This window comes from Suillus plorans (assembly GCF_016647745.1).
Source record: "Suillus plorans strain S12 chromosome Unknown HD556scaffold_59, whole genome shotgun sequence".
NCBI lineage: Eukaryota > Fungi > Basidiomycota > Agaricomycetes > Boletales > Suillaceae > Suillus > Suillus plorans.
Window position 1 is genome coordinate 258002 of NW_024537443.1, and position 23546 is coordinate 281547.

Here is a 23546-nt window from a genome sequence, read left to right on the forward strand (position 1 = left end):
AATACGGCTACATCACGGTGTGCCGGGTGGCCAAATGTCCACTGGAGATCATCTACTTTGCATTCTGGCGTTGCATGCGAGTGAGCTGTGATGACAACATATGTTAGCAAGGAAGTTGATCTGAAGGGGGATGACTGACTCTGCGACGCTTCTTCAACCTAAATAGGATAGTGATCAGTCAGTCTACCATCCCTTCACATTGGAATATGAAACATACTTGTGCTTCTTCATCTTCTTTCGCTTCTTACGCTTTGTGCTATCAGCGTAGATAGTGACCCACTCCTGTGCAGACTCTTTCGCGTTAACCGCGCTACCTTCTGCAGTCTCCTCACCCAAACCAAGTTTTGCCAGAGTGTTTTGCCAGGATACTATTCCACCCACGCGATTCATGACCAATGCATGACCAAGCTGCCTCGCAGCATCAGCATCAGTCTCGAACGAGGATTCTGGCGGCTCGTCGAGGGTAGGAAATTGCCCTGACTGCAATTGAGTCGTTGGCATCTCTTCTGGTGACTGAAAGAGAGGTGCGTCCTGGGGCGCAGACTCAAAGATGGTAGATGGCGGTTGAGATAAGAGCAGAAGTGGTCGATGCAATGAGAAAAATTGGTGGAGATTGAAATCCTGTGACGATATTGTGGGATGAACTTGGTGGTGGAATTGGCTTGAAAATGCCGAAATCTGCGATGTAAATGGTAGGGAAGGGTTACTTCGTGCTGCGTCGACTGTGTTCGAAGCTGGAATCGAAGGAGTTTCATCTGCACCTCCGACCTTCATCTTGCCGTTCCCATTCCCAGAGCTGCTCGTTCCATCACTGGGTGCGACGCTGGTGTTTCCATTATCAACCTTTGCTCTGCTAGAAGGAACGACAGGCTTGGGAGGTTTAGCGGAATTGAAGTATCGACCTCCGCCTGGTTTAGACGAGAAAAAAGAAGAATATGCTCTACAGTTCACCGCTGGCGGTTTGAAAAGACGTGGTAGGAAAGACATAAGTGTCTTTCCTTCGAGCGTCTGGCCTGGCCAGTAATTTGAGAGGGAGGTCTTGACGTTGTGTGCAAGAGAAAGTGTTCAACCAAAACGGGATTGTTGTGTCAATGGCGCGGCAATGCTGAATCGGCCGAAGCTTGGGCTTGCAACTTTCCGGGTGCCTCTCACTCGCATGCTCTCTACACGTTGAACACTGGATTGACACTGGATATTTAATTATTCGGACTCTTCATTATATATGTATATATATCTAGATCAGCGGACAGTTAGCTGGTTGAGTGGAATACTGTCGGAAATCGGAAGACGTACACTGTCGTGAGACAATGTGGAAGTACACTGCTGTACCACGGTCCACCACCACCACCACCACCACCACAGTAACCGCATACCTGGATCCTTGGCGCGGGGCGCCCGCCTTCCATATACACCAGTACCAGTCCTATTAATTGTATTCATCAATCTCGATATGTCCGTCTCTCCCCCTGTATTCAATATCCATACGCCTACATCTTCTTTCGCGCTCATCCACTCTCGTAAGCATTTCAACGATATGACATGACGAAGCTGATCATATATCTACATATCAGTCAAGGATGATACTATACAGCAATTGTATAATAAGCTTTCAAGGAAGTCGAACACAGGTTTTCACGGAAATCGTGTTGGTCCTGGTTGGATCAAGTACAATTGGAATGACACAATGTGGAATTTGGATGATGGTTTTAATCCCTCTGCATCCACCCGCCCCTTCCTTGCTAAAATGCCTTATACAGAAAGTGACTACACCATTTTTGTGTGGAGGCATAAGGCACCCTCTACGTCTCAACAGCCTACATTCGACATAACACCAACACTGCACGTTCACGATCCCGCAGCCCAGCTCCCAGAGCCACCTGCGTATTGCAACCTATCATTTTACTTATTCAGCTCTACACGTGTAAATTCTCCCCGTCCTCGGTCAGCGCGGAGCGCCAAGTCCCACAAGTCTAGGGCACCACCAGATGCCGAAGGGATCTCAGGGGTTGCGAAGCACAGAAGAGATTTTGAGAGATTTCATAGCGAAAACGGTGTACGTACTGTTTTGGGCACTATCGGCCCAGTCGACAATGGTAGGCAAGCGCTTGTTGGGTCTTGCAAGCACATTGAAATTCAAGATCTTTATAGTCCGCATGCTCCTAAAGAACGGTTACCGTCACGTCTACATTTCACGCAAGTTTGCGCTGAGGCATGGGTTTATTCCAGGAGACGCAGCACCAGGGCACTATGGCTACAGTGGCCTCATCAACCTTGGCAAATGGCCGATCACCTTGAAGACAGCTGCAGATTTCACTGATAGCACACAAACTAACGACGTCTCAAACACAGCACAAAGTTTGAATCACCTGCAACCCAGCAAGTCAAAGACCGTTTCTGTCCCTGTCTTCTTATCCGAGGAGCCACACTTTGACGTCGTGCTTGGCCGCTCGTTCTTTGAGAAACGCCAAATAAAAACCTCATCCATAGATCCTACTGAGGTCATCTGTCTTGATACTGGGGACAAAATCGAGTGTGAATTGGTCATACTCAAAGATGGTAGGGGTCAGATTGTCACTGTTACATAACATTCCGGTGAATTGGACATATGATATTAACAACTGCTGTACACAGAATAATGCATAGAATACATCACAAGTATGAATTTTGCTCTGACCAGGTCGCCACGACAGGTCCACTGTTCCATGAGAGTGTAACAGGGTCTGGGATAGAATCTATTTCTTTCACATAATGGATTCCTTCATGAATACTCAAAATGCCTATGCCATGCCTATGGATATGAAAGTTCGACACCAACCCGATCATGAGACAATATGTATCACTTACTGTTCCTCAATGTGGCAAGCTATGCTTCGCAGAAGCCTACCAGCACCTACACTTCGTCGACAGAGAAGGCACCGATATGTTCTTGGCGGCTTCCCAGATAGGAGTTGTGATTGCAGTCGCGACTTGCTACCTTCGGAAGCTTGATTGTTGTGTAAGTGATTGTGTTCGAGCTGCAAAGGTTTCAGATGCCAAAAGTGAAACCAAGAACGCAGAACATACACCCTTCCTCCAATGCATGACAGTCTTGCCATCAGGATGACATGCGAAACAGTAAAACGGGGTGCTTGTGCTGTCCATGTGTGCAAGTGTAGCAGTCCGAGGATCCTGACAGCAACTGCGAATGACATGAATGGCAAGTACTGTGGAAGACCTGAATTTCGGAGACCATGGAGAAGAACCGAGCGAATAATACGCGATGCGGGCCACTTGTTCCTTAAAAGAATCATTCCTTTCTCTGCTTGAGCCCCTTGGAAAATCAAGGCTGCAGTTGTGTGCAACAGCATCAATCCAGAAGAAGAGCTGTTCGCATGCGTTGCAGACAAAAACACTGGTCGCAAGTTGGCGAATGTCTCCAACTGGCGCATATTCCTTTGGATACCCATTGGTGATGATTGCAGCGAGCTGTTGATCGACCTGTCTCCGCCAGTTCCTCACTAGGTTAGGGAGAGCAACAAAAGCCGGTAAAAAGGTATCACGCTCTACTACGACATGGGCAGGTAATTTGATGATGTCGTCGAAAAGTTTGAACCGCGCAACGTCAGCGACATGAGGTAATACGTCGACATCAGTGTTTGGAAATGATGCAGGTTCAGCCAAGAAATCGTTCCATGCCTGGAGGAGAATCCTCCGACGAGAATTATAAAGCGTTTCTTCCATGCGAATGGTTCGCATTTCTGACATATATTCCGTTAGAATCGGGCGGATGCGGCTCCAAACTGTGAGATCAAATCATTTACGCAGAACTTGAAAAAAGAATGATTACACCAACTTCGAGCAGTAAGAGGCCGCGAATCTTTGATGGCACGATGTTTGGATATTTTCCACCAAGTATGATAATCGATCTCAGGTTTCCACCCTTCTGTTTCTAACCACTCCTTTATGCTAGAATCGGATGTCAGCGAACATGTGTTAGCTTACGGTTGATCTTACATTTGTTTTCGGCCCTCTCGTATCTGGTGTAACTCATCAGATCGGGCCCTGTTGACTCCAGAGAGCCATGCTTTGCAAGCATCAGCATGCTTCAAGGCCACATCATTTACGATTTTGAAACCCGCGAGTGAAATGTGGCGTACCTCGCGAATAGCACGCACGGCCTTCTTTGTTTCTTCGATGACTAGCGTTTGTTCGGCACAATCCAAGCCGTTGAGCCGAAGGCTGAGAGCCTCGTACTGTGATGTTTGGATCATCTCCGTGAACCCTATCCGTTATCAATATCAACCGGACCGGTGGATGACATATGGTACTCATACGTAAGCGCAAGTCACGGAATATATATGTTGGGAGAAGCTCAGTTAAGTTTGGACAGAGCTGAGTGACGACGGGTTTTGAATATGCTGGCTCCATACTGAAATATAATGTTCATTTAGAGTAAGAACGTGCAAGGGAACTTCGTACTTTATATGGATTCTCAGACACGGCCCGCAATATTTTGCTCGAAACTGCCAGATGATATTGAAACCGATTCCACGACAGTTCTGTACGTTTTGTGTTGAAGGATGTCTTTATGAAAATTATGGAAGATGACCCACGTAACAGTGTGGATCAAATGCAAGGCAAGCGTACTGTGGCTCACTCAGATCTGGTGGACATTCGGGGAGGTTCGGGATAAGTGACCGCGAGGCTCTCCAAATGAAAGCGTTCGATTTTCGCATAAGTAAATTCCGAAAAGCTTTAGAGGTACGAGCTAGATTGAGGAGGTCAAGCGGTTTCAGGAACCCGAAAATCTGTTGCGATAGATAATGTCTGAGCTGGATGTATATGCGCAGGGAGTGAAACTTACTTCGAAAAGAACATCCAAGCTAATGGTGGGTAAGAGGGAGAGCCCTCCTTTCCTGGCTCTCGACCTACTTGGTTTAGTGTCCTGAGTTTCTACTAGTAGGGATTCGGAGCCTTGGGCATCTTCGTATTTGGGTCTCTTCATTAGGTCTGCGACATCAAGAACATCAGCAAAGTACAAACGTAGTCAGCAGTGCCAACTCACGCAAGTGAAGTCGCTTTGGAGACGTCATTGAAAAGGGTGTCACAGGGCCGTGGACCGCCGGGGGACAGGGCGTCCTCGGAATAGTTACTCAGGGCACTCCGCAGGGTAGCTATACACTACCGAACAAGGATAAGGACGGTCTTTTGAAGAAAAAGTATAGGAGGGAGTTCAGTAGAGTCTGAACACGGTGGGGAATATTTAAGTATTGGAGAGAAAGCATGGAATTCGCGCTGCATGATTATATGGTGCTGATTATCATTAACGCATGTCCTTTGTTAACTTTAGCTTGAACAGCACCTCGCTTATTAAGCAAAACTTGATCTGCCGCTTGCCACCTATTTGAATCGTCGTCGTGATAGTGGCAGAGATTATTACCAAATAAGGATGTACACTCGGCTCGAATGAGAAAACGATTATAATACATGCGTGCGTGGCTAAGCCCAGGAGGGCAGTTGTTCCGCGGACCTAGCCTTCCTAATTTGGGATGAGACATATTTGCAAGCTCGAGTACCTCTACAGCAAGTTAACGTCTTCGAGTGCTATCGGAATGGCCACATTTCATACAGCGTAAGTGGCATTTCTGTGACAGCCCTATGCCGCATCACTGTTTAAGGTACCAATCCCATTGCAATCATTAATGCCATTCGCGGCTGAGTATACTAGTACTGCTGAAACTTGAGGAGCTTGACATGTGTGAGAACATCAGAACCTCGAGGTCCACGGCTAACTGCCGAGCTGCATCGAAGACCCGGAGCTCAATCAGAGACTCAACTGTTGAATACTAATCGAGTGACGAGAATATCCAGTAATTGCAAATCTGCAATGTGCCATCGCAACTAGACATAACAGTAATTGTGTTATGATTGCTGTGTGCCCCGCGTCAGATGGAGTGTAATCTCTCGGATGATCCCTGGAAATGATCACACGATCATCGTCCAAAGAGCATCGAAAGGAGTAAGAACTCTTGGGAAATGGCCGTCAAACTCTACTGCTGTACCCCGTGGATGCTGTCAGTGTTCGGATAACAGTAAAATAATTAAATACCGTCATCGTGGGGCGTTTCGCCTTCGCTTCTTCAGAGACTTGCTTCAAGCCCGGTCAGGAACTTTCCACCTAGCCTAGTGTGGCATTTTCCATGCGGGAAGCGCATTATATCCGTCAGCTGGTGGCGTACACTTCGGGAACATGAAAATTATCATTGAGAAGTACTTCGGTCTGAGTCACATGCCACATTCAATAGGGTTACGAACTTACGATGGTTTAACTTAAAGTCTTAGACTAGTTAGCATATTGAAAACTCACCAGCAACGTGCCTTGAAAATTTACGCATGCCTCTTTGCGGCCTGCGCGGCTGCGCGGTGTCGAAGGATCGCGCTCAGTACACAGCGCTGATCCACGTGTCAATTGTACTTCAAGTTTCAGCATCTTATCGACGATGAATCCGAATCACCAAATCTGTGTCTTAGTAGAATCTTCAAATATCGCCATCAACCTTTGATAGTTTGGTGACCGTCAGAAGCGATATCACGGCGTGCGTAGTAGGGTCGTCTAGATCAAGGGTTAGCATTACGTCGTGGAAGAGTTCGTCCTAGAACCGATTGAACCGAACGTGATATTGAACGTTAACGTTGAACACCGTTCGTAAACGAAGTAGGTTCACGATTACAATTTTGTGCAGATGACTAAGCAGATCGCACCCGATCCTTTCAGGCTTGGCTCTTTCCATGGGTGTTCCTTTGGGAAACTGTTTATTGTCCCCTTGACGGTTGTCCGTACCCTAATTCTCGCCTACCATGTCTGGAATCTGTAGACCACGTCTTGCCGAGGAGCGCAAGCAATGGAGAAAGGACCATCCCTTCGTAAGTTCCCCACTTTTTCTATGCATTTGAATGAAGCCCTTTCATTTCGACTCGTTATCTTGCGCCACTTGCTCAATTGAAATATTTACTTCGATATTTTAGGGATTCTATGCGAAGCCGGTGAAAACTGCAGATGGCTCCATGAACCTCATGGAGTGGGAAGTGGGTATTCCTGGAAAGGCTGGTGTAAGTCTGAAACACAACATGTGCGTCATTTACTCATTACTACGCCAACAGACGCCTTGGGAAGGTGGTCTTTTCAAGCTTACCATGACCTTCCCCGAAGGTGATTCACTCTTTGTATTTCTGGATTATCGCCACTGACTAATCATAATCGTGTAGATTATCCGTCTAAACCACCGAAGTGTACGTACAACCAAACCTGACATTCGCTTAAATATGAGTGTATGGCGCACAGGTAAATTCACACCCCCTCTCTTTCATCCAAATGTCTACCCGTCAGGAACCGTCTGTCTTTCCATCCTTGACGAAGAAAAGTCATGGAAACCAGCAATCACCATAAAACAAGTTTGTGGAGTGTTAGTGTCCATGATATCCATCTGATTTTCATGCCATTAGATTCTCCTGGGCATTCAAGATCTTTTGGATGATCCGAATGTAAACGATCCGGCGCAAAGCGACGCCTACACCATGTTCAAGTACGTATTTTTTTTCACTGGTCTATATTGCATGGGAATATCACGGTTTATCTCTCCCAAAGAAACGACAAGGTTGCCTACGAGTAAGTTATCGCGAGACATTTGAAATACCAGCTGACTATCATCCGTAGGCGAAGAATCCGGCAGCAAGCCCGGGAGAATATACCGAAATAAAGCAATAATTATGTGTCTGTAGTTATCTCTGCAATGAGAACATCAGAATCTCAACTAGCGATGTTTACATTATGGGTCTGCTCCTGGCCTTACTGACCTTACTGACCTTGATGGGTGCAAAGATGGCGGACTTACATGTGCGTCCGAGGAATGCTTTGGAAAATTCAACCTGGTGGAGCACAAAAGGGTGCCCCTGATTACATAATATTTCTTGCAGGTGTTCCTCTTGAGTTATTTAATAGTCCCTTTCTGCTTGCTATCTATCATGGTCGCCGAGGCCGCCAAATGTCCTATGCAAGCTGGTGAATCGGTAATTAGCCACTTAGTGACCGGTGGGAAGCAGGTGACTTTCAACGACTCGCAAGACATTGTATTCACCGATTGACATGTAGTTCGTCGGTCACTTCTGTCAGCTCTATTCGAGTCGCCAGTCGAAAATAATTGCCAAATCTGTCGACAGATGCGGCGGCAATCTTTCACGGTTCTTATCACCGTGTACTTTCAGGCTTAAACTTGCAGCTGTGAGTCTCACTGTTGTACCCCTTCAGATCACACCTTTGAATTCGCTAACCTCCAAGCAACCTCCGAGTGCAGCGTCAACCGTCAGCGCCACTGCCGGATCTACTAGTAGGTATGTATATTCTCACATCCATCCTCCGCCGTCAGACAGTACTAAGCCAAGGACATTTTTCTCTCATCTCGCAGGATCTCTGACTCTCGATCGATCAATTCCAAGCGCATGCTCTGATTCATCCCTACCCAATGCAGACTGTGGATGGCGGATTGGGCAATCACCGGGTTCATGAGTCGTCATGATATTTTCTCTTCCACTTAACTAAACGTCACAGTAACGTGCACCTTTCACAACCTCGCAACCTTTTTGATCCGGCACTTCAAGACTTTTCAAGATCCGAATAACCCTATATACCCCTTCATCTCATGCCTCATGTACTATGTCCTGACCACGATCTCCACAGCACCCGAATACCTTGCGTGCCTTCCTGTCCAGGCTAAACCAACGGACACATTCGTAAGTTCACGGGCTGTGCTCGCGTTTTGATAAGGTGTTGCAATGCTCAATCCACAAGCAGCCTCGCAAAGCTGTCTTAATTGGTGCATGTCAGTGACATGTTCTTCCGTAGCAACTGCGGACGCTTGAAACAATAAACGGAGTCGATCTATAACCCGAAATATTCAGACGGAGATGAAGTGGGAGCTCAAGGAAGTGGTTTTGGTTAGCGTGAGATAGCAGATGACAACGACGAGAGTTTGGCGCTTAAGTGGGTTTTGTGTGGATGCGCGCACTATGGACAAGCGGACAAGTAAGTCGCAACGGTGGCGGCGCACGCTGTATGTTGGCGGTGGTGAGTAACATTTTCGCTAGGTTTACAAACCACGTTAGATCTGTCCAATTACTATATCGATTTTGATCAACCGACGGAACTTCTCCATCACTGCAGTACAAACTGCCGACTAAAGTAGCCGCGGAACCCATTTGCTGGATGGTGAATCCGGCAAACAATGTAGTTTTTAGCACTGTGAAAATTATCTACGGGGTGGGTTGTTATCTGTTGTTATAACCACTCCCCGGTAATATGTTACGACTGGTAGTGAACTTGGCTGGGTGATGGTAAGTGCGGTGAATACCAATTCTGGCACGCCATAGTTGCCCTTCTGAGTCTCCTCCAAGTCTCCCACGGATTTCCTAACAGTCAATCTACTAATCCATAGGGTCCAAGCGACCCGAACGGCTCCCGCAGCTTTCACAATGCCAGTTACAGTGTTACATGTCGCGCTACAGCGCGGCCTCCCTACTAGACCAAGCCACAAACCCAGCGTTAGGCGCCGTGCGGTAAATTTACCCATTCTTTTTATATATTTCACTCCCACATTTTGATACTCGGTTGCGCACACTATAATTGCCGGACGTCTTGATATCTACTACAACTGCCATATCCGCTGTCAATGGAAATACTGCCAAGTACTTTGCTCTATCGCTCTCAAATTTGTTTGACGTTTAATTGCTTTTGTTTCAGGTGTTCTTCCAGACTTGCTGCGATATAATTTGCAGTGTGAGAAGCGGATATGTATCATTGGAGCGGGAGCGGGAGGTCTTGCTGCTCTGAAAGTCGTATCAGAGTCCGCTTACTTCAAGTCAGGGAAATGGTCGGTCATCGCGTATGAGACCCGGGAAAAGGTTGGGGGAGTATGGTGAGTTCACACTGCTCCAAAAACATCAACAGTTGCTAAGCACTAGCCCGTTCAGGCTGCCTTCACCGCCAGTTGTTGACGAATACAATGCTCCTGTGACGCCTCTTTATGATTCATTAACCACGAATATACCTCATCCTATCATGGCATATACCAGCTACTCCTTTCCGCCAGAGACTCCTTTGTTTCCGCCAGCACATGTAGTGCAAACGTATCTCGAATCGTATGCTGCATACTCCAATCTTATGCCCCTCATCAAATTCGATACCACAGTATTAGATGCACGATGGGAATCAAATCAGTGGATAGTAACCCTTTCGGATGGCGGACACTTCGCATATGACCACTTGATCGTCACAAATGGACATTATCACTTACCCCGCATACCAGAATTGCCAGGGTTGGCAGATTGGATGAAGCGTGGTAGAGCCTCTCACTCTGCATTGTATAGAAAACCTGATTTTCTTGGGGACAAAATACTTGTTGTTGGAGGCGGACCCAGCGGTGACGACATCGCTGCTGAGATGTGCACAGTTTCCTCGGTGGTTATTCATGCTGTCACGCTCCCTGGCACAGAGAAGAACGATCCTGAAAATCTCATCCGGAGAGGTCGGCTTATCGAACTCAAGGCTAACGGACAAGTAGTTTTTGACGACGGCACGACAGAAGATAATATCGACTACTGTATTCTGGCAACCGGATTCCGTATGCATTTCCCCTTCTTGGAGGGAGCGTCCATGATCATCAACGATATACCACCGGACTTCCCTCCATTACTTCCTGGAAAGCTTTTCAACTCAACCTACCACGTGTTCCCCCTTGCAAAGCATTTATTTCCGCTTCAATCACCGTATCCTATCTCGTCGATCGCCTTCATGGGCCTGCTCATAAGGGTCGCGCCGTTTCCACTCATGGAGGCTCAAGCGTATGCGATTGTGCGAGCGTTTTCCGATCCCTCATCTCTAGATCCTATCGCAGAAACGGTCGGTATCGTCACTCGCGGTGATAAAATTAAACGCGCTGGTGCTTCAACACCTCTAGCCCTCGCCAAGGCCTGGTTCCGATTCGACAAGCAAGACCAGTGGGATTATCGAGACGCAATGTATCAATTTGCGCAGGGCATGGGGTCGGGGACTCCGCTCATCAAAGTCACAGAGTGGGAGAAAGAATTATACGATCTGACTCAGGAAATGAGGTCTGGATGGGAAGATTTGGAGAAGTTGGGAGATTCAATTGAGTGGTTGAGAGACGTCGGGAAGAATGGGGTGCAGGATTGGGTAGAGCTGATGTATCGTGTGGTGGATTACGCCAGGACTCCAAAGAACTCGTTGGGAAAATTGTGATTATAGCGCAATGCGACACGCCTCTCGTGTGCAAACTAACACATTATTACTGAGTAGTATTAGCTCAACTGTTATATGTTATACCTCAGCATACTACTAAGGTAGACGACATTTTGATTCAACCACTGCGCCGCATTGCTTATGTCATGTTTCCCACGGCCAAATCTGCCAGTTGCGATCTTTTCTTTCGCCGTTGCCTTGTCAAAATCATATACGCTGTAGTCAATCATATCTTTCCCGCTGTGTCTAAAGCCTCCAAAATAGAATTCGGAACGACTCGATGTCCGTGATATTTCCTCGTCGCCCAAACTGCTTGTGGCCCTGTAAGACCCTTGGTATATGCATCCATGAACCTTGCGGAACGATTTGCATACCTGGAGACAGCGCCGTTAGATGTGGTTGTTTGGCTGAAGATTGTTTCAAACTTACCTTCGGATCTGCAATAACGGAATATCATCAAGACATGCACTGACATGCTTTTCCATATCTTCCATCTTGTGGACCCGAGGACCCGAGCGATACAGCTTGACGAGTTCTGGTGCTTGGGACTTGACTTTAGGGGGATTTTTATGCAGGTTCTTGAGCCTATTTTTAATGCAGGTCTTTCTGCGACCCATAGCTGGCTTATTGAGATTTGTGAGCCAATCTCCTGGTAGACTTTGCTTCGCATTTTTAGTGGATTATGTAAGATTATATATCACGTGACATGGCCAAATTCTCGACGTCAAATTTATGTTCTCTCATCAGTCTGTGTCTGAAGACTATTCAAGGTGTTTTGGACACTTTTCATAAAAGTCGAAATAACATCACAGGAAATTAAAAAAATTTCCATCATATTGTAGCCAAAGGTATCTGGAATGCATTCTTGCATGCTAATAGGCTCTAATGTGCAGTATGTTTGTGAAATAACCTGTACGCGGAGGTGATACAAAATGTGGCTGGATTTGGATGTCGTCTACCTTACTGTCGTAAAGGAATGCTTCCACAAGATCGGATCGCATGATCACTATCAACCTCCGGCCCGCATCGGAATAGCACTTGACCTCTGAGTGAGTCACTTTCATATAATTAGATGTCATATCTTATGACCAGTATATAAGTAACTCACGGACATCTCATTACTACTAACTAGCATGAGTCCCCAAAGCCTAACATGCCAACTCAGCGGTACACAACTCGTTCATGGTGATCATGGACCAGGAAGTGAAGTGGCTCCTTCCATCTCTGTCACCACGAGTAAGTTCTCCGCTACTTGCTAGGGCAGCAGTTCATCATCTTTGTAGCGTTCCGAAGAGCTGTGCCTTATGACGACCCTGAGAGGCTTGGAGCGATGGATCCCGAGACACATGTCTATTCCCGCTATTCGCAAAATGTCACATCGAGAGTGGAACAGATCTTGAGTAAAGTTAATGTAGGTCTCATTGCAGGAATAATTGGAGCATGCCTTATCTATGCCTTATTTCCTTAGCAAGGACATGCAATCACATATGCGTCAGGATTAGCTGCTGCATTTTCTGTGAGTTGCCATAACATCATGTCGATGCAGCATTGACCAAAGTGACTCTATGTTTTGATAGGCGCTTGTCCACTTTAAACCCAAACGCATTGCAATTTCCGGAGGATATATGGGCTGTCACGGCTCCATATCCACTTACATCAAAGGGAGGTTTACTGATACCCCGATCATTGGCCTAGACGATGAATTCCAAGAGGGAGATCTCTGCTGGCTTGAGAGCCCCTTGAACCCTATGGGCGAATCGAGGCAAGTCTTCGAGCTGTTTTGGTTTCAAAAAAATTGATGATCTAGATCCCTGTCAGAAACATTCAATATTATGCGGACAAGGTATATTTTGAAAGAATACAGATTATCAGCAGGGGCGCTCATTTTCCGTCACTAAGATCCACGCTGTCGGAGGGAAGTTATTGATAGATTCAACCTTTGGTCCTCCGCCTCTTCAATACCCATTCAAATGGGGGGCAGACTGCATATTTCACTCAGGTATAGTAATTTTCATCCCAAGCACGACATGATCATTGACAACATCTTGATCTGTCACAGGAACCAAGTACTTTGGAGGCCACTCAGATTTGCTCTGCGGAATTATTATCGTCAAGACCGAGGCTGAACGTACACAGGTATTTGTTATAAAATTCCCAAACCAACTGAAGCCACATTTTGTCAGCTCTGGCACGACCGTGTGTACATGGGAAATATGATGGGGTCCCTGGAATCTTGGCTTTTATTACGATCCCTTCGAACGATGCATCTGCGCATCCCAAGGCAATCGGCAAGTGGCACGGAAATCGCACAATGGCTTAGCAGGGCCGTTGTTCCAGAGGGTCAGGAATACGATGGTATTCCTGGTGGAGTGGTCACCAAAGTTTGGCACTCTAGCCTTCAGGAGACTGATGCCAATGGCTTTAACCCTTCGGTACAGATGGAAGGTGGATTCAATGCCTGTTTCTCGATCTTGGTGCGTAAACGTGCACAATACATGATTCTGTCCTCATTCGAATAAAAGCTTGCAAAGAAAGAGTACGCGGAGAAACTGCCTCACTCACTGGAGTATTTTGTGGTAAGACACTTCCGTCCGGAAGCAGTGAGCGCGTTGATGACTGATATACCTCAGCCGGCAACCAGTCTTGGCGGTGTTGAGTCTTTGATAGAGCAGCGCATCCAGTCAGATCCGAAGGAAGATCCCCTTCTTATACGCCTAAGCATTGGTGTAGAAGAAGTTACAGTGAGTCTCAGCGTGGCTTACTGGTTTTCTTTTCGTTGAGCATTCGCATCTATGTTAGGACCTGAAGGACGACTTGCGAAGAGCGTTTGTGGAGATATCAAAAGGAATTTAGAGCGAATAGTGCATGGATGTTATACAACTTGTGAAACATAGCTATCCCAGATGACAGCTGAAAATTGGCTGTACAAACTTTGAATCGGAAATGAGTTTGGCTTTATTATTTTCAGAAGGCTTTGCCAAATAGCAGTACACACAATTCATCATTTGGACGCGTCACAGTGATCGCAAGCCGCGTCAGCTACGTTATTAGCATCTTGTATTCAACTACCATGAACTCCATCTTACAGCGTTATTCAGGGTCGAATGCAGGACTTTCTAAATCAACGATAGATGAGGACAATGATTTCTCAGATGCAATGTGGGGTTCTGAGGCTGGCTTCGGTACCCTGGCAAAGGGAGTGCCAGGCTTCGTTGTCCCATCTGTTCCAGACGTGGGTCTACTATTATTGTCCTCAGTGCAATTAAAAACTACGTGTAACTCTCGCAGCCTGCCGCATTCTTGAGGCTACACACCGATGATCACGCAGACCCGTCTTGCAGAATCAAGATCCAGCATGGAACAACCACGCTTGCATTTAGATTCCAAGGCGGCGTAATTGTGGCTGTCGACTCGCGTGCTACCGCTGGAAGCTATGTCGGTATGTATATATCAGGCAGCATTGTTGCTTTTCTAACACGTTCTTCAGCATCTGGAACAGTCAAGAAGGTCATTGAGATCAACCCATACTTGTTGGGTACGATGGCTGGCGGTGCTGGTATGAAATCGACCCATTGTATTTATTGGTTTTGACGTATCCTCTCCAGCTGATTGTCAGTTCTGGGAAACATACCTTGGCATGCATTGTCGATTGCATGAACTCAGAAACCGAGAACGGATATCAGTATCAGCTGCTAGCAAGTACTTGAGCAACCTTGTGTATAGTTATAAGGGAATGGGTCTGAGCATGGTCAGTCTTCATATGCCAGGTTTCCCACTAAGTCCGTTAACAGTTTTTAGGGTACGATGATCTGTGGCTGGGACAAGACCGTTAGTGCCAGTGTAAATATATGGATAACCCACAACTGATTCATGTTGAAGGGTCCAGCAGTATTCTACGTCGACTCTGATGGCACGCGGTTGAAAGGCGATCTGTTCTCAGTGGGGTCGGGAAGCACATTTGCCTATGGTGTCTTGGATCAGGGATATCGGTGGGATCTTACGGACGAGGAAGCACAGGAATTAGGAAGGCGAAGTATTTATGCTGCTGGACACCGAGATGCGTTCTCAGGTAACACTTGCAACCTCTACCACGTGAAGGAGGATGGCTGGAAGTTCATCGGTACGTTAGCAAGACATTTCTTTATGTTCACTGTGATTTACTTTCATGTTCAGGAAACTATGATATCACAAAGCTGCACTATGAAGGACCAGGAAATGTTGCCGGCTCACCTGGTCATGGGTACGGCTATGACCTACGTGTGGAAGGACACAGTTCAGCCAATCCTCCAGAAGCACAGGCACAGGCGTAATACTTTACTGTATAGATGTGTATCCGTAGTAAAAGTCGAACGCAGTGTTTCCACTCATAGCGCACCTCTGAGTTACTTTTCTCGGGGCTTGAAATCAACTCTCAATATGTAATACCTGTTCAACTTTTTGTTGTGACTTCTAAATTGGCTCAAGGCTGGGCTACAGCTCTCACCTTTACGACGTAACGACTCAAATTTAGAAGGGTGGGTAGATATAGTTTACTAGTAGCCACGGTGGAGTTGTGGACCTGACGGAGTCCTTAACTGGCGTGCACGACAGAAGACTTGTACAATCATGAAACGTCTGTTCTCCACGTCATCCAAGAATGCGACTCCTAGTTCTGCCAAATATTCTGCTCCTGAGCCGCCAATGGCTGGTCGTACGGCGACAGCACTTCCCGCAGCTACCACTGCTGGTCTGCAACCGAATTATATCGTTCCTCCAGTTCCACACCCCAATCCTCACGAGCACATTATGTTACTCGCATCGGAGGATGGTCTGCTCATGCGTCCACACTGCGCAGGACTGCCTTACCCTGTGTCATATGTCCGCGTGTCATGGGGCAAGACAACACACATAGCAGAACTGCCCAGCGATCGTGGAAGGCCTTCTGTTGATTGGAAAGAGGGTGTGGTCATCTATGGGATTGTGGGCTTAATGACCTTGTTTAATGGTAACAAAACTTCGTTATCTGTTTAATCGTGATTAAATCAAAACTGAATACTCTCCGGCTAGCCTCATACCTCTTGGTCATAACGTCTCGATCTGACGTTGGGCAATGTGAGCGACTTCTATCTTCGAACATAGTAAGACTCACATGAAACTCAGTGTTTGATGCCTCACACCTGATTTATGGGGTGAAAAGTGTTGTATCCATACCCCTCGTGAAGGACCGTGCCAAATCAATCCTTTCACGCATGGCATCTCGTAACACGTCTGTAAACAGACCCTCTCTTCTTGTGAGCAATGTAGACGATCTCCAGGTCCCTGATGAAGGGACCTCGGGGGAGCCTCGCGTGAAATTTGCAGACGAGGAGGAAGTGAAAATCCTGACTCCACGCGATCAAGTGGAATTCTCCGTTAATAACACTGGTCGACCTGCCTCACCTGCCAGTGTATCATCCGGTGCTTCAACTCCTGCTTCCGATATGTCGATGACCCATTCTCCTGTATCGACGATTGCAAATCGCATGTCGTTCTGGGGCCGTCTATCGAAGCGCGCATCGAGCACATCCGAAGGAGCAGACATAGAGGAGTCTCTCCTTGATGAACGAGAGTTGTTTGATTCCATAATACACGATGCTGCGGGAGTACCTGACAAGGTGATCAGTTCCATCATAGCTGCAACTGCACCACCACCGGATAGCTCAGAGGAGCGTAACTCTGAGCTCGAGGCACGCATTTTACGCGGATGTCTCAGAGAATTCACGAAAGGCGACATGTACTTTGCTCTACATTTCGGTGAGTGCACGCATCGTCGCCCGCCAGACATGCAAGTCATTGCTTTCTTCAGACATCACAAGATCTTTGCAACACAAACATGAGCAATTCACCAAGATGCATACTCAAAACAAGCTACTTTCGGAACTGGATGCTCTTCCAAAAGATACGAATGTTAACCCACTAGACGACAAAGTGGACGCTCTCTTCGAGCCATCTGTTATATTACCATTGTGGAGACGGGTCGACCGTCATTTTTGGTGGAATGAATGGTTATCCAAGCCATTTATGGACGCTGGTGTAAATGCCTTGAATCCAACATTCGTTTAGCATTGACTGATCGATCTAATCCTCAGCTTCACTCTTATGTGACACCGATAATGCAGGGATATATTCAGATCTCCTCGTTTGATCAACCCAAAGATACCTCCGCCATGCAAGATGATTCAGCGGAGCCCGTTGATTACATAGTTATCTCGCGACGCTCCAGAGATAGGGCCGGTTTGCGATATCAACGCAGGGGTGTGGACGACGAGGCTAATGTAGCTAATTTTGTGGAAACGGAAGTAATCATGAGAGTTCAGGTGAGCAGTTCAGTTTCTACTATTCCGCTGAGTTTGAGGCTTCTCAGAGGAACGGAATAAGCAACGTTTTTAGCCATGTGCAAATTCGAGGCTCAAGTAAGCAGTTGTTTGTTGAATACGCAATGCATTGCATGACCCGTTCCAAGTTCCGCTATTTTGGACGCAATCAGGTTACAGTATGAAGCCACCTCCTGTCCTTGCACCCGAAAGAAACCCTGCGCAGAATTTGGACGCCATCAAACGCCATTTCCGTCGTGCTGTCCCTGTGTACGGTCCACACGTAGGGCCCGCAATCGATATCTAATATCACGTCATTCACCTTTCCTTAGACCATTGTTAATCTTGCAGAACAACATGGGAAGGAGGGAATGATTACAAATGCGTATCGTGAATATGCAACTAAATTGGATGCTAAGGATGTTCGGTACGCTCACAATGACAAATTCTGATGGCAGAACTCGAATGTTGTTACAGATACTGCGAATTCGATTTCCACCGCGAAACGAGGGGACTGAAGTTAGTATCATTTGCTTACGGATAACGCGTTCCTGATATTAGCAGGTACGAAAACATTTCCAAGCTTATCAATCAACTCGAACGTGTGTTTGAAAACCAAGGGTACGAATATTCTGTCATCCGACTTTCTTCGACATTACGAGCTCAATAAAATAGGTTCTTCTGGGTTTCGAACAACATGCTCCTATCAAAACAGAAGGGTGTATTCAGGGTTAATTGTATTGATTGTTTAGACCGCACTAACGTTGTCCAAGTGAGCCGTAGGCCCCACCCCTGTTCCCCTTTCTAACATCAGCTACAGTCTGCCTTTGCAAGGCATGTGATGAGCATGCAGCTTGAGGCTGTAGGACTTCTGAGTCCTCCCCAAAGCGGAAAGTCGGGAGTGGAGGTTATTTTTAATGATGGTTAGTGGTTGTCATTCTTTTTGATAACGGAATCATAGAGAGTTGCATAGTCTGGGCCAACAATGGTGATGCGATCAGTCGCGCATAGTAGGTGTAAAATGATTTGTCGGAAAGCTTGCTCTTACCTTAGTCCTCTCTTGAAGTGCTGGTACATCTGCCTTGAAGGTAAGTGCTTGATTCACTTCTAAAACCTAACTCGAATGAGCTGACTGTCTATCGGTAGGGTGATTTTACCAGGTCAGCTAATCCTTCCCTGTATCTTTTTACTATTAACTGGATAAGTCAGGACTGGGAAGCGAGACTTGGGGGGTATGCTCAACGATGGTGTAAACTCCCTTGCTAGAATGTACAGCGCGACCTTCAGCGACTGGTTTTGTCAAGCTATCATCGACTTTATGCTTGGCTACAGGACTCTCTCTGTTTTCGAAGAATTTCTCATCAAGTTACAGTCGACTGATCCTAGAGAACTCATTCGTTTGTCAAGGATCAGAGCAGAAGCTATAGCAACTTCTGTCGCTCGCGTATTATCTGAAGGCGAAACTTTGATATCTGGGTGGACGATCTTCAGCCCGGAGCAATTGAATGTCAAATTCGACGATCGATTCGAGGAGAAAGTGTTACTCTTAGTGAGCATCAGCCATGATTTGTTCAGCATTATTCTGACCATGAGCTAGAGTGCCCGCGCTCTGTACATTGTCGTACGTCGTCCAATAACGCGTTAGAAATATCTGACTGTCCCAAAGAGCTATGACTACAGCTTGGAGAAGACCAAGATGTATATCTGCGTCCCTTTGGGTGCGATCGCACGACTCGAGAAAGGTCACGTTGGTTTTTGTTAACAGGTCAGGTAGCTCAATTGTCAGATAGGCGCTTATATCATCTCTCCTCTGGAAGAGGCGAGCAGGGATCCAGTGCAGAACGCTGGCTTTTCGATTTACTGGCATGCCAGTAATAAAATTAGCATGCGCATGACGAGTTATTCAATCAGAAACTGTCCGGAAGACGCCCTGACGAGGTCACCGCCAGCGGTATCAGCCAGTAGTCCCACTCAGTACAAGCCGACGCTACCACGTCGCGAGCCAACGAAGACCGCCAACCTATCAGGGATCATGTCTAAAGTTTCGGAGAACGCGGCTGGTGCGACCAACGTCTGTTTTGCAGCTTTCAAAGCCCTCCCAGTAGACCCTGCTCGAGTTAGAAGTGGATCCAGCACTGGATATGCTGAGCCTGCGGATGATCTCGCGGGAGCGACTACTTGCAAGCAAGTCGTTGACATGATGGTAGACAGCATTAAACGAGCTTGTGAGGATGCAAGAAATTCTCCTGTTATCACGGACCGCGATGTAGTCAGGTGGGTAACGCGCCGATAATGCTTCTATGACATAATACTCATTTCGAGAGCAGTCTCACTGAAGCTCAAAAGATGACCAGTATCTATGCTAAATTGGAATATGGCGTCAAACGGTTAATTTGGTTGGGAGGTTTGGTGTAGTAGTAAGGCGAGGTTTAGTTTTATGTAATGATTTACTTCGTGGGCTCTTCGCTATTAGAATAGGCAACACAATGGCAACAGCCCTGAGACCGGTCTGCCGTCACTACATAGCAAACCACTTGGCTCTTGTCCAATGGGTCCAAGCCATATGGTGGACACTACCTACAATAAGAAGACGTTCGATCCAATGGCAACACAATGGCAACAAACTGACTGAGACCGGTCCACTCTGCAGTCAGGACAAAATCATAATAGATGTAGTTATTTAATAATTTATATAATTTCTTTCCATAAAATAATGACGGGCAACTTATATAAGCGTTACGGAGGACTTGCAAGTCCCCAATATTGTCACAAGTCCTACAAGCTTCTTTGCTACCACAGTCACCACTTCACTACTTCTATATCAACATGGTTCATCTCGTCACTTCCGATAATGTGGAGTTCGTAGTCGACAAGGAGGTTGTCGAGCGCAGTGTTCTCATTAAGAACATGCTTGAAGGTACTCTTCTTTTTATCTTTGCCGTCCATAGGAGTAAATTTGATCTTTCTCAGATGTTGGAGAGACCGATCAATCTATACCCTTGGCTAACGTTTCCTCTGCCGTACTGAGGAAGGTGAGCATCCAAGATATTTACTGATCAAACATTTTCTTTGCTCTATAGCCACGTGCTCACACTCCACTATTGCACAGGTCATAGAGTACTGCGAACACCACAGGGGTGAACCCTTGCCTAGCGCAGACGCCGACCAGAATCAGGATGAGACCCGCAAGCGGACAACCGATATCAGCGAATGGGACCAGAAGTTCATAACTGTTGACCAAGAGATGTTGTTCGAGATCATCCTCGCTGCAAATTACCTCGATATCAAGTCGCTGCTGTGAGTCACAAAGATGATAGTTACAATACTCGCTCTTACCACCTTCAAGCGATGTCGGATGCAAAACGGTTGCTAACATGATCAAGGGAAAGACCCCTGACGAAATTCGTCGTCTCTTTAACATCGTCAATGACTTCACTCCGGAGGAGGAGGTATGTTTTGTTTGTCTCTCCCACTACTACCACCAGCTAAATTTTGATCAAAGGCGCAAATCAAAAAGGAGAACGTAAGTCCCAACTATCTAACTCTTAAAAATCATCTCAAGTCTTCTTCAGGAATGGGCAGAAGACCGATGAGGGATCAGTTCATAGAGCTTACTGTACCAGCTATCTTTCTATCGTCGTGTCATTACCAGTTTCCATCGTATTACAGTTTGATTTGTCCTTGTAGTTTTCAAGTTCCTATGGAACAATAATCTTACGCAGCGTGCCACAAAGGCTGGCATGTGCTTACATAAAGTCACAGCTACTTTCACAAGTCAAACTTACTTCAGTGAATTTTGTCCTCCTTTCTGTCTCGTTTATGCCACGGATCCCAACTATACCAGGAGCTGTCATTTCGCCACGCTCTGAGCAAGACCGGTGGTTGAAGGGTCATGTAGCGAGACTTTGCCAGCTGGATCATGAGCGGTACAGTGCCTAACTGACATACGGTCGAGAAGTTCATAACCTTGTTTGTCCTTAGATTTCCTGGTAGTCAACCAGTTAGTTTTGCATTGGAGCATTTGCAACAGCTGGAACATCGCGAGTGAGTAGAAGACGTTGTCAGTATGAAAATCAGTCTGCCGACACCTCTCATCCGTTCTGGCCAGTTACTGGGTGTGCGAGAAGTCTGATGGTGTTCGCGTCCTTTTCTTCCTCCAAACAGACCTTACATCAGGCAGTCAAGCAGTTTACCTTGTGCGCGTCCTCCTTGGCCTCTATACACCCCTTGACGTTACCTAGATCGACAGACATAATGATTATTATGAGGTTCCAGGATTCTGGTTTCCTCATCACGAACGACGGAAGGAGCCTTTGAGAGATACCATTGTTGATGGAGAGCTCGTCATTGATGTAGACCCTCGCACCAAAAAAGTAAGCAAGAATTGCAACACCGTTCGACGCTTGTGTTAAAATTTTCCTCAGGAAACATTGCGGTTTCTCGCGTTTGACTGCCTTGTGGTTGATGCGCAGAATGTCATGTCGCGAACATTGGACAAACGATATGGTGTATGTACTCCATATCATCAGCCCATAGATCTAGGTGCTAATTGAGTTTGTAGCGTCTCAAAGAATGGTTTTTCAAACCCTTCTCAATGATGATGCAAGAATTCCCTCACATGGCTGTCAGCCAGGCTTTTGAGTGCGTGATCTGACTCGGAAGTATGACTGTTTCTAACACGTTTATTAGCATCAAGGTCAAGAATATCAGCTTCTCCTACGGCGTTGAAGAAGTGTTCCAGGTAGTCATTCCAGCACTACACCATGGCAATGACGGCCTCATTTATACCTGCGTGGAGACGTCATACGCGTCAGGTACTGATCCAAATATGTGAGTCTGTTAGTCATGGCTATGGGACGATACTAATTTCAATTCCAAGACTGAAGTGGAAACCTCCTTCCGAGAACTCCATTGATTTCAAGCTCGTGTTGCGGTTCCCTGCATTAAAAGGTAATCTATCGAAGCCAGACTATCACGCGAAACCATTCTTCGCACTTCATGTGTACTGTGGCGATGAACAAGGACGACCGAAATACGAACCTTACGATGAACTCTTTGTTGACGATGATGAGTGGGAGATGTAAGGACTTTCACCCAATATTTTTTGCAGCTGACGGATAAATCTGCCAGGATGAAGTCATCAGGCGAACAAATTGATGACAGGATTGTCGAAGTTCACTGGGATCCTGTTACTTCTCATTGGCGCAAGATGCGCTTCAGGGACGATAAACCCAATGGCAACTATCGGACGGTAGTTGAGAGTATCATCCAAAGCATTGCTGATGGAGTCGAGAAGGATGTGGTATGCCATTTATGCGCTGCTCGGGAATCATGTGCTTAATTTCAATTCAGCTCCTCGAGCGCTCTGCGGTAATAAGACATGCCTGGAAAGCACGCGCTCGGCCGCAGCAGCCCTCTCAGAGAGGGCCAGACATTGCCACACGAATGCCATCAAACGGGCCCTCACTAGGGCATGCCCCAGCACCAAATGTTCCATTAAAATATGGCCCTCTCGCCACTTCGCATTGGAGCAGGGTGTCCGGGCCCCCAATATTTGCTGGCATGCAACGTTGATCCAACTCACGCATCGGATCGCACTCTATCATGATAAGCAACCGGAATTACAAACCGTTTGTACGTCCATCGGGTTGTTATCGCCTGTCGCACCCACCCTCCATCAGATCGCCCGTGAAACAACTGAGTGACATCTCGGTTGTTGTTCCGGGGAATGCATCTCGCCGGATATGGACATGTGGAATCGGCTCTACACAATAGCTGACCTCGCTTGATACCCAAAGAATGGAACGCCTTTCGATTTGGCACTATCAATCTGTTTCACTTGATACATTCGTACAGGGTATTGTTTCAATATCAAAAACATGAAGTGTACAAAGTCTGGGGTGACTGCAAGTACACTAAGTCGT

At 46.6% G+C, this 23546-nt stretch overlaps 11 protein-coding genes across 11 annotated transcripts; 8 read left to right on the plus strand and 3 right to left on the minus strand.

Moving 5' to 3' along the window:
• Positions 1-52: 52 nt before the first annotated feature.
• Positions 53-987, minus strand: HD556DRAFT_1433746 (uncharacterized protein; the record flags this gene model as incomplete). The annotated part of the gene is made up of 3 exons (XM_041305251.1): positions 53-85; positions 140-158; positions 218-987. 3 exons carry the CDS (start codon positions 985-987, stop codon positions 53-55), a joined length of 822 nt encoding a protein of 273 aa, XP_041156521.1.
• Positions 988-1117: 130 nt separating this feature from the next.
• On the plus strand, positions 1118-2778 carry HD556DRAFT_785068 (uncharacterized protein). Its single transcript, XM_041311632.1, has 4 exons — positions 1118-1517; positions 1572-1703; positions 1758-2093; positions 2149-2778. The coding sequence occupies exons 1-4, from the start codon at positions 1451-1453 to the stop codon at positions 2583-2585; spliced, it is 972 nt and encodes a 323-aa protein (XP_041156522.1). The 5' UTR covers positions 1118-1450; the 3' UTR covers positions 2586-2778.
• Positions 2484-5187, minus strand: HD556DRAFT_784951 (uncharacterized protein). Its single transcript, XM_041311631.1, has 11 exons — positions 5045-5187; positions 4844-4989; positions 4593-4787; positions 4459-4538; positions 4314-4408; positions 4137-4261; positions 3994-4016; positions 3833-3945; positions 3064-3779; positions 2845-3014; positions 2484-2788 (listed from the first exon to the last, which is right to left on the minus strand). The coding sequence occupies exons 1-11, from the start codon at positions 5070-5072 to the stop codon at positions 2650-2652; spliced, it is 1830 nt and encodes a 609-aa protein (XP_041156523.1). The 5' UTR covers positions 5073-5187; the 3' UTR covers positions 2484-2649.
• A 1650-nt stretch (positions 5188-6837) lies between these two features.
• Positions 6838-7736, plus strand: HD556DRAFT_1433748 (ubiquitin-conjugating enzyme/RWD-like protein; the record flags this gene model as incomplete). Its single annotated transcript, XM_041305252.1, has 8 exons — positions 6838-6903; positions 7006-7089; positions 7141-7189; positions 7246-7269; positions 7322-7431; positions 7483-7562; positions 7625-7645; positions 7694-7736. The coding sequence occupies 8 exons, from the start codon at positions 6838-6840 to the stop codon at positions 7734-7736; spliced, it is 477 nt and encodes a 158-aa protein (XP_041156524.1).
• Positions 7737-9295: 1559 nt separating this feature from the next.
• On the plus strand, positions 9296-11383 carry HD556DRAFT_1398308 (FAD/NAD(P)-binding domain-containing protein). Its single transcript, XM_041303761.1, has 3 exons — positions 9296-9717; positions 9773-9947; positions 10003-11383. The coding sequence occupies exons 1-3, from the start codon at positions 9702-9704 to the stop codon at positions 11288-11290; spliced, it is 1479 nt and encodes a 492-aa protein (XP_041156525.1). The 5' UTR covers positions 9296-9701; the 3' UTR covers positions 11291-11383.
• Positions 11384-11516: 133 nt separating this feature from the next.
• On the minus strand, positions 11517-11907 carry HD556DRAFT_1447068 (uncharacterized protein; the record flags this gene model as incomplete). The annotated part of the gene is made up of 2 exons (XM_041307192.1): positions 11517-11664; positions 11720-11907. The coding sequence occupies 2 exons, from the start codon at positions 11905-11907 to the stop codon at positions 11517-11519; spliced, it is 336 nt and encodes a 111-aa protein (XP_041156526.1).
• Positions 11908-12040: 133 nt separating this feature from the next.
• On the plus strand, positions 12041-14263 carry HD556DRAFT_1398320 (cystathionine gamma-synthase). Its single transcript, XM_041303762.1, has 12 exons — positions 12041-12339; positions 12423-12526; positions 12574-12701; positions 12759-12806; positions 12868-13052; positions 13109-13133; positions 13190-13289; positions 13350-13426; positions 13474-13764; positions 13813-13866; positions 13921-14031; positions 14090-14263. Exons 2-12 carry the CDS (start codon positions 12424-12426, stop codon positions 14141-14143), a joined length of 1176 nt encoding a protein of 391 aa, XP_041156527.1. The 5' UTR covers positions 12041-12339; position 12423; the 3' UTR covers positions 14144-14263.
• A 23-nt stretch (positions 14264-14286) lies between these two features.
• HD556DRAFT_1398324 (20S proteasome subunit) lies at positions 14287-15720 on the plus strand. Its single transcript, XM_041303763.1, has 7 exons — positions 14287-14522; positions 14579-14729; positions 14778-14846; positions 14896-15038; positions 15089-15118; positions 15170-15410; positions 15464-15720. The coding sequence occupies exons 1-7, from the start codon at positions 14361-14363 to the stop codon at positions 15598-15600; spliced, it is 933 nt and encodes a 310-aa protein (XP_041156528.1). The 5' UTR covers positions 14287-14360; the 3' UTR covers positions 15601-15720.
• A 175-nt stretch (positions 15721-15895) lies between these two features.
• On the plus strand, positions 15896-20294 carry HD556DRAFT_1493532 (phosphoinositide polyphosphatase; the record flags this gene model as incomplete). Its single annotated transcript, XM_041308839.1, has 20 exons — positions 15896-16274; positions 16337-16381; positions 16430-17062; positions 17115-17341; positions 17398-17625; positions 17673-17721; positions 17772-17905; positions 17955-18049; positions 18100-18141; positions 18187-18243; positions 18298-18394; positions 18443-18545; positions 18584-18632; positions 18689-18710; positions 18769-18782; positions 18832-19171; positions 19220-19243; positions 19289-19364; positions 19413-19896; positions 19950-20294. 20 exons carry the CDS (start codon positions 15896-15898, stop codon positions 20035-20037), a joined length of 3186 nt encoding a protein of 1061 aa, XP_041156529.1. The 3' UTR covers positions 20038-20294.
• A 74-nt stretch (positions 20295-20368) lies between these two features.
• HD556DRAFT_1520876 (Skp1 family, dimerization domain-containing protein) lies at positions 20369-21215 on the plus strand (the record flags this gene model as incomplete). The annotated part of the gene is made up of 6 exons (XM_041309162.1): positions 20369-20539; positions 20593-20654; positions 20732-20919; positions 20969-21071; positions 21125-21145; positions 21195-21215. The coding sequence occupies exons 1-6, from the start codon at positions 20449-20451 to the stop codon at positions 21213-21215; spliced, it is 486 nt and encodes a 161-aa protein (XP_041156530.1). The 5' UTR covers positions 20369-20448.
• A 113-nt stretch (positions 21216-21328) lies between these two features.
• HD556DRAFT_787034 (mRNA capping enzyme) lies at positions 21329-23349 on the plus strand. The gene is made up of 10 exons (XM_041311636.1): positions 21329-21548; positions 21604-21666; positions 21731-21818; positions 21864-21995; positions 22047-22130; positions 22184-22263; positions 22312-22452; positions 22502-22702; positions 22753-22921; positions 22975-23349. The coding sequence occupies exons 1-10, from the start codon at positions 21442-21444 to the stop codon at positions 23194-23196; spliced, it is 1287 nt and encodes a 428-aa protein (XP_041156531.1). The 5' UTR covers positions 21329-21441; the 3' UTR covers positions 23197-23349.
• The last annotated feature ends 197 nt before the right edge of the window (positions 23350-23546 follow it).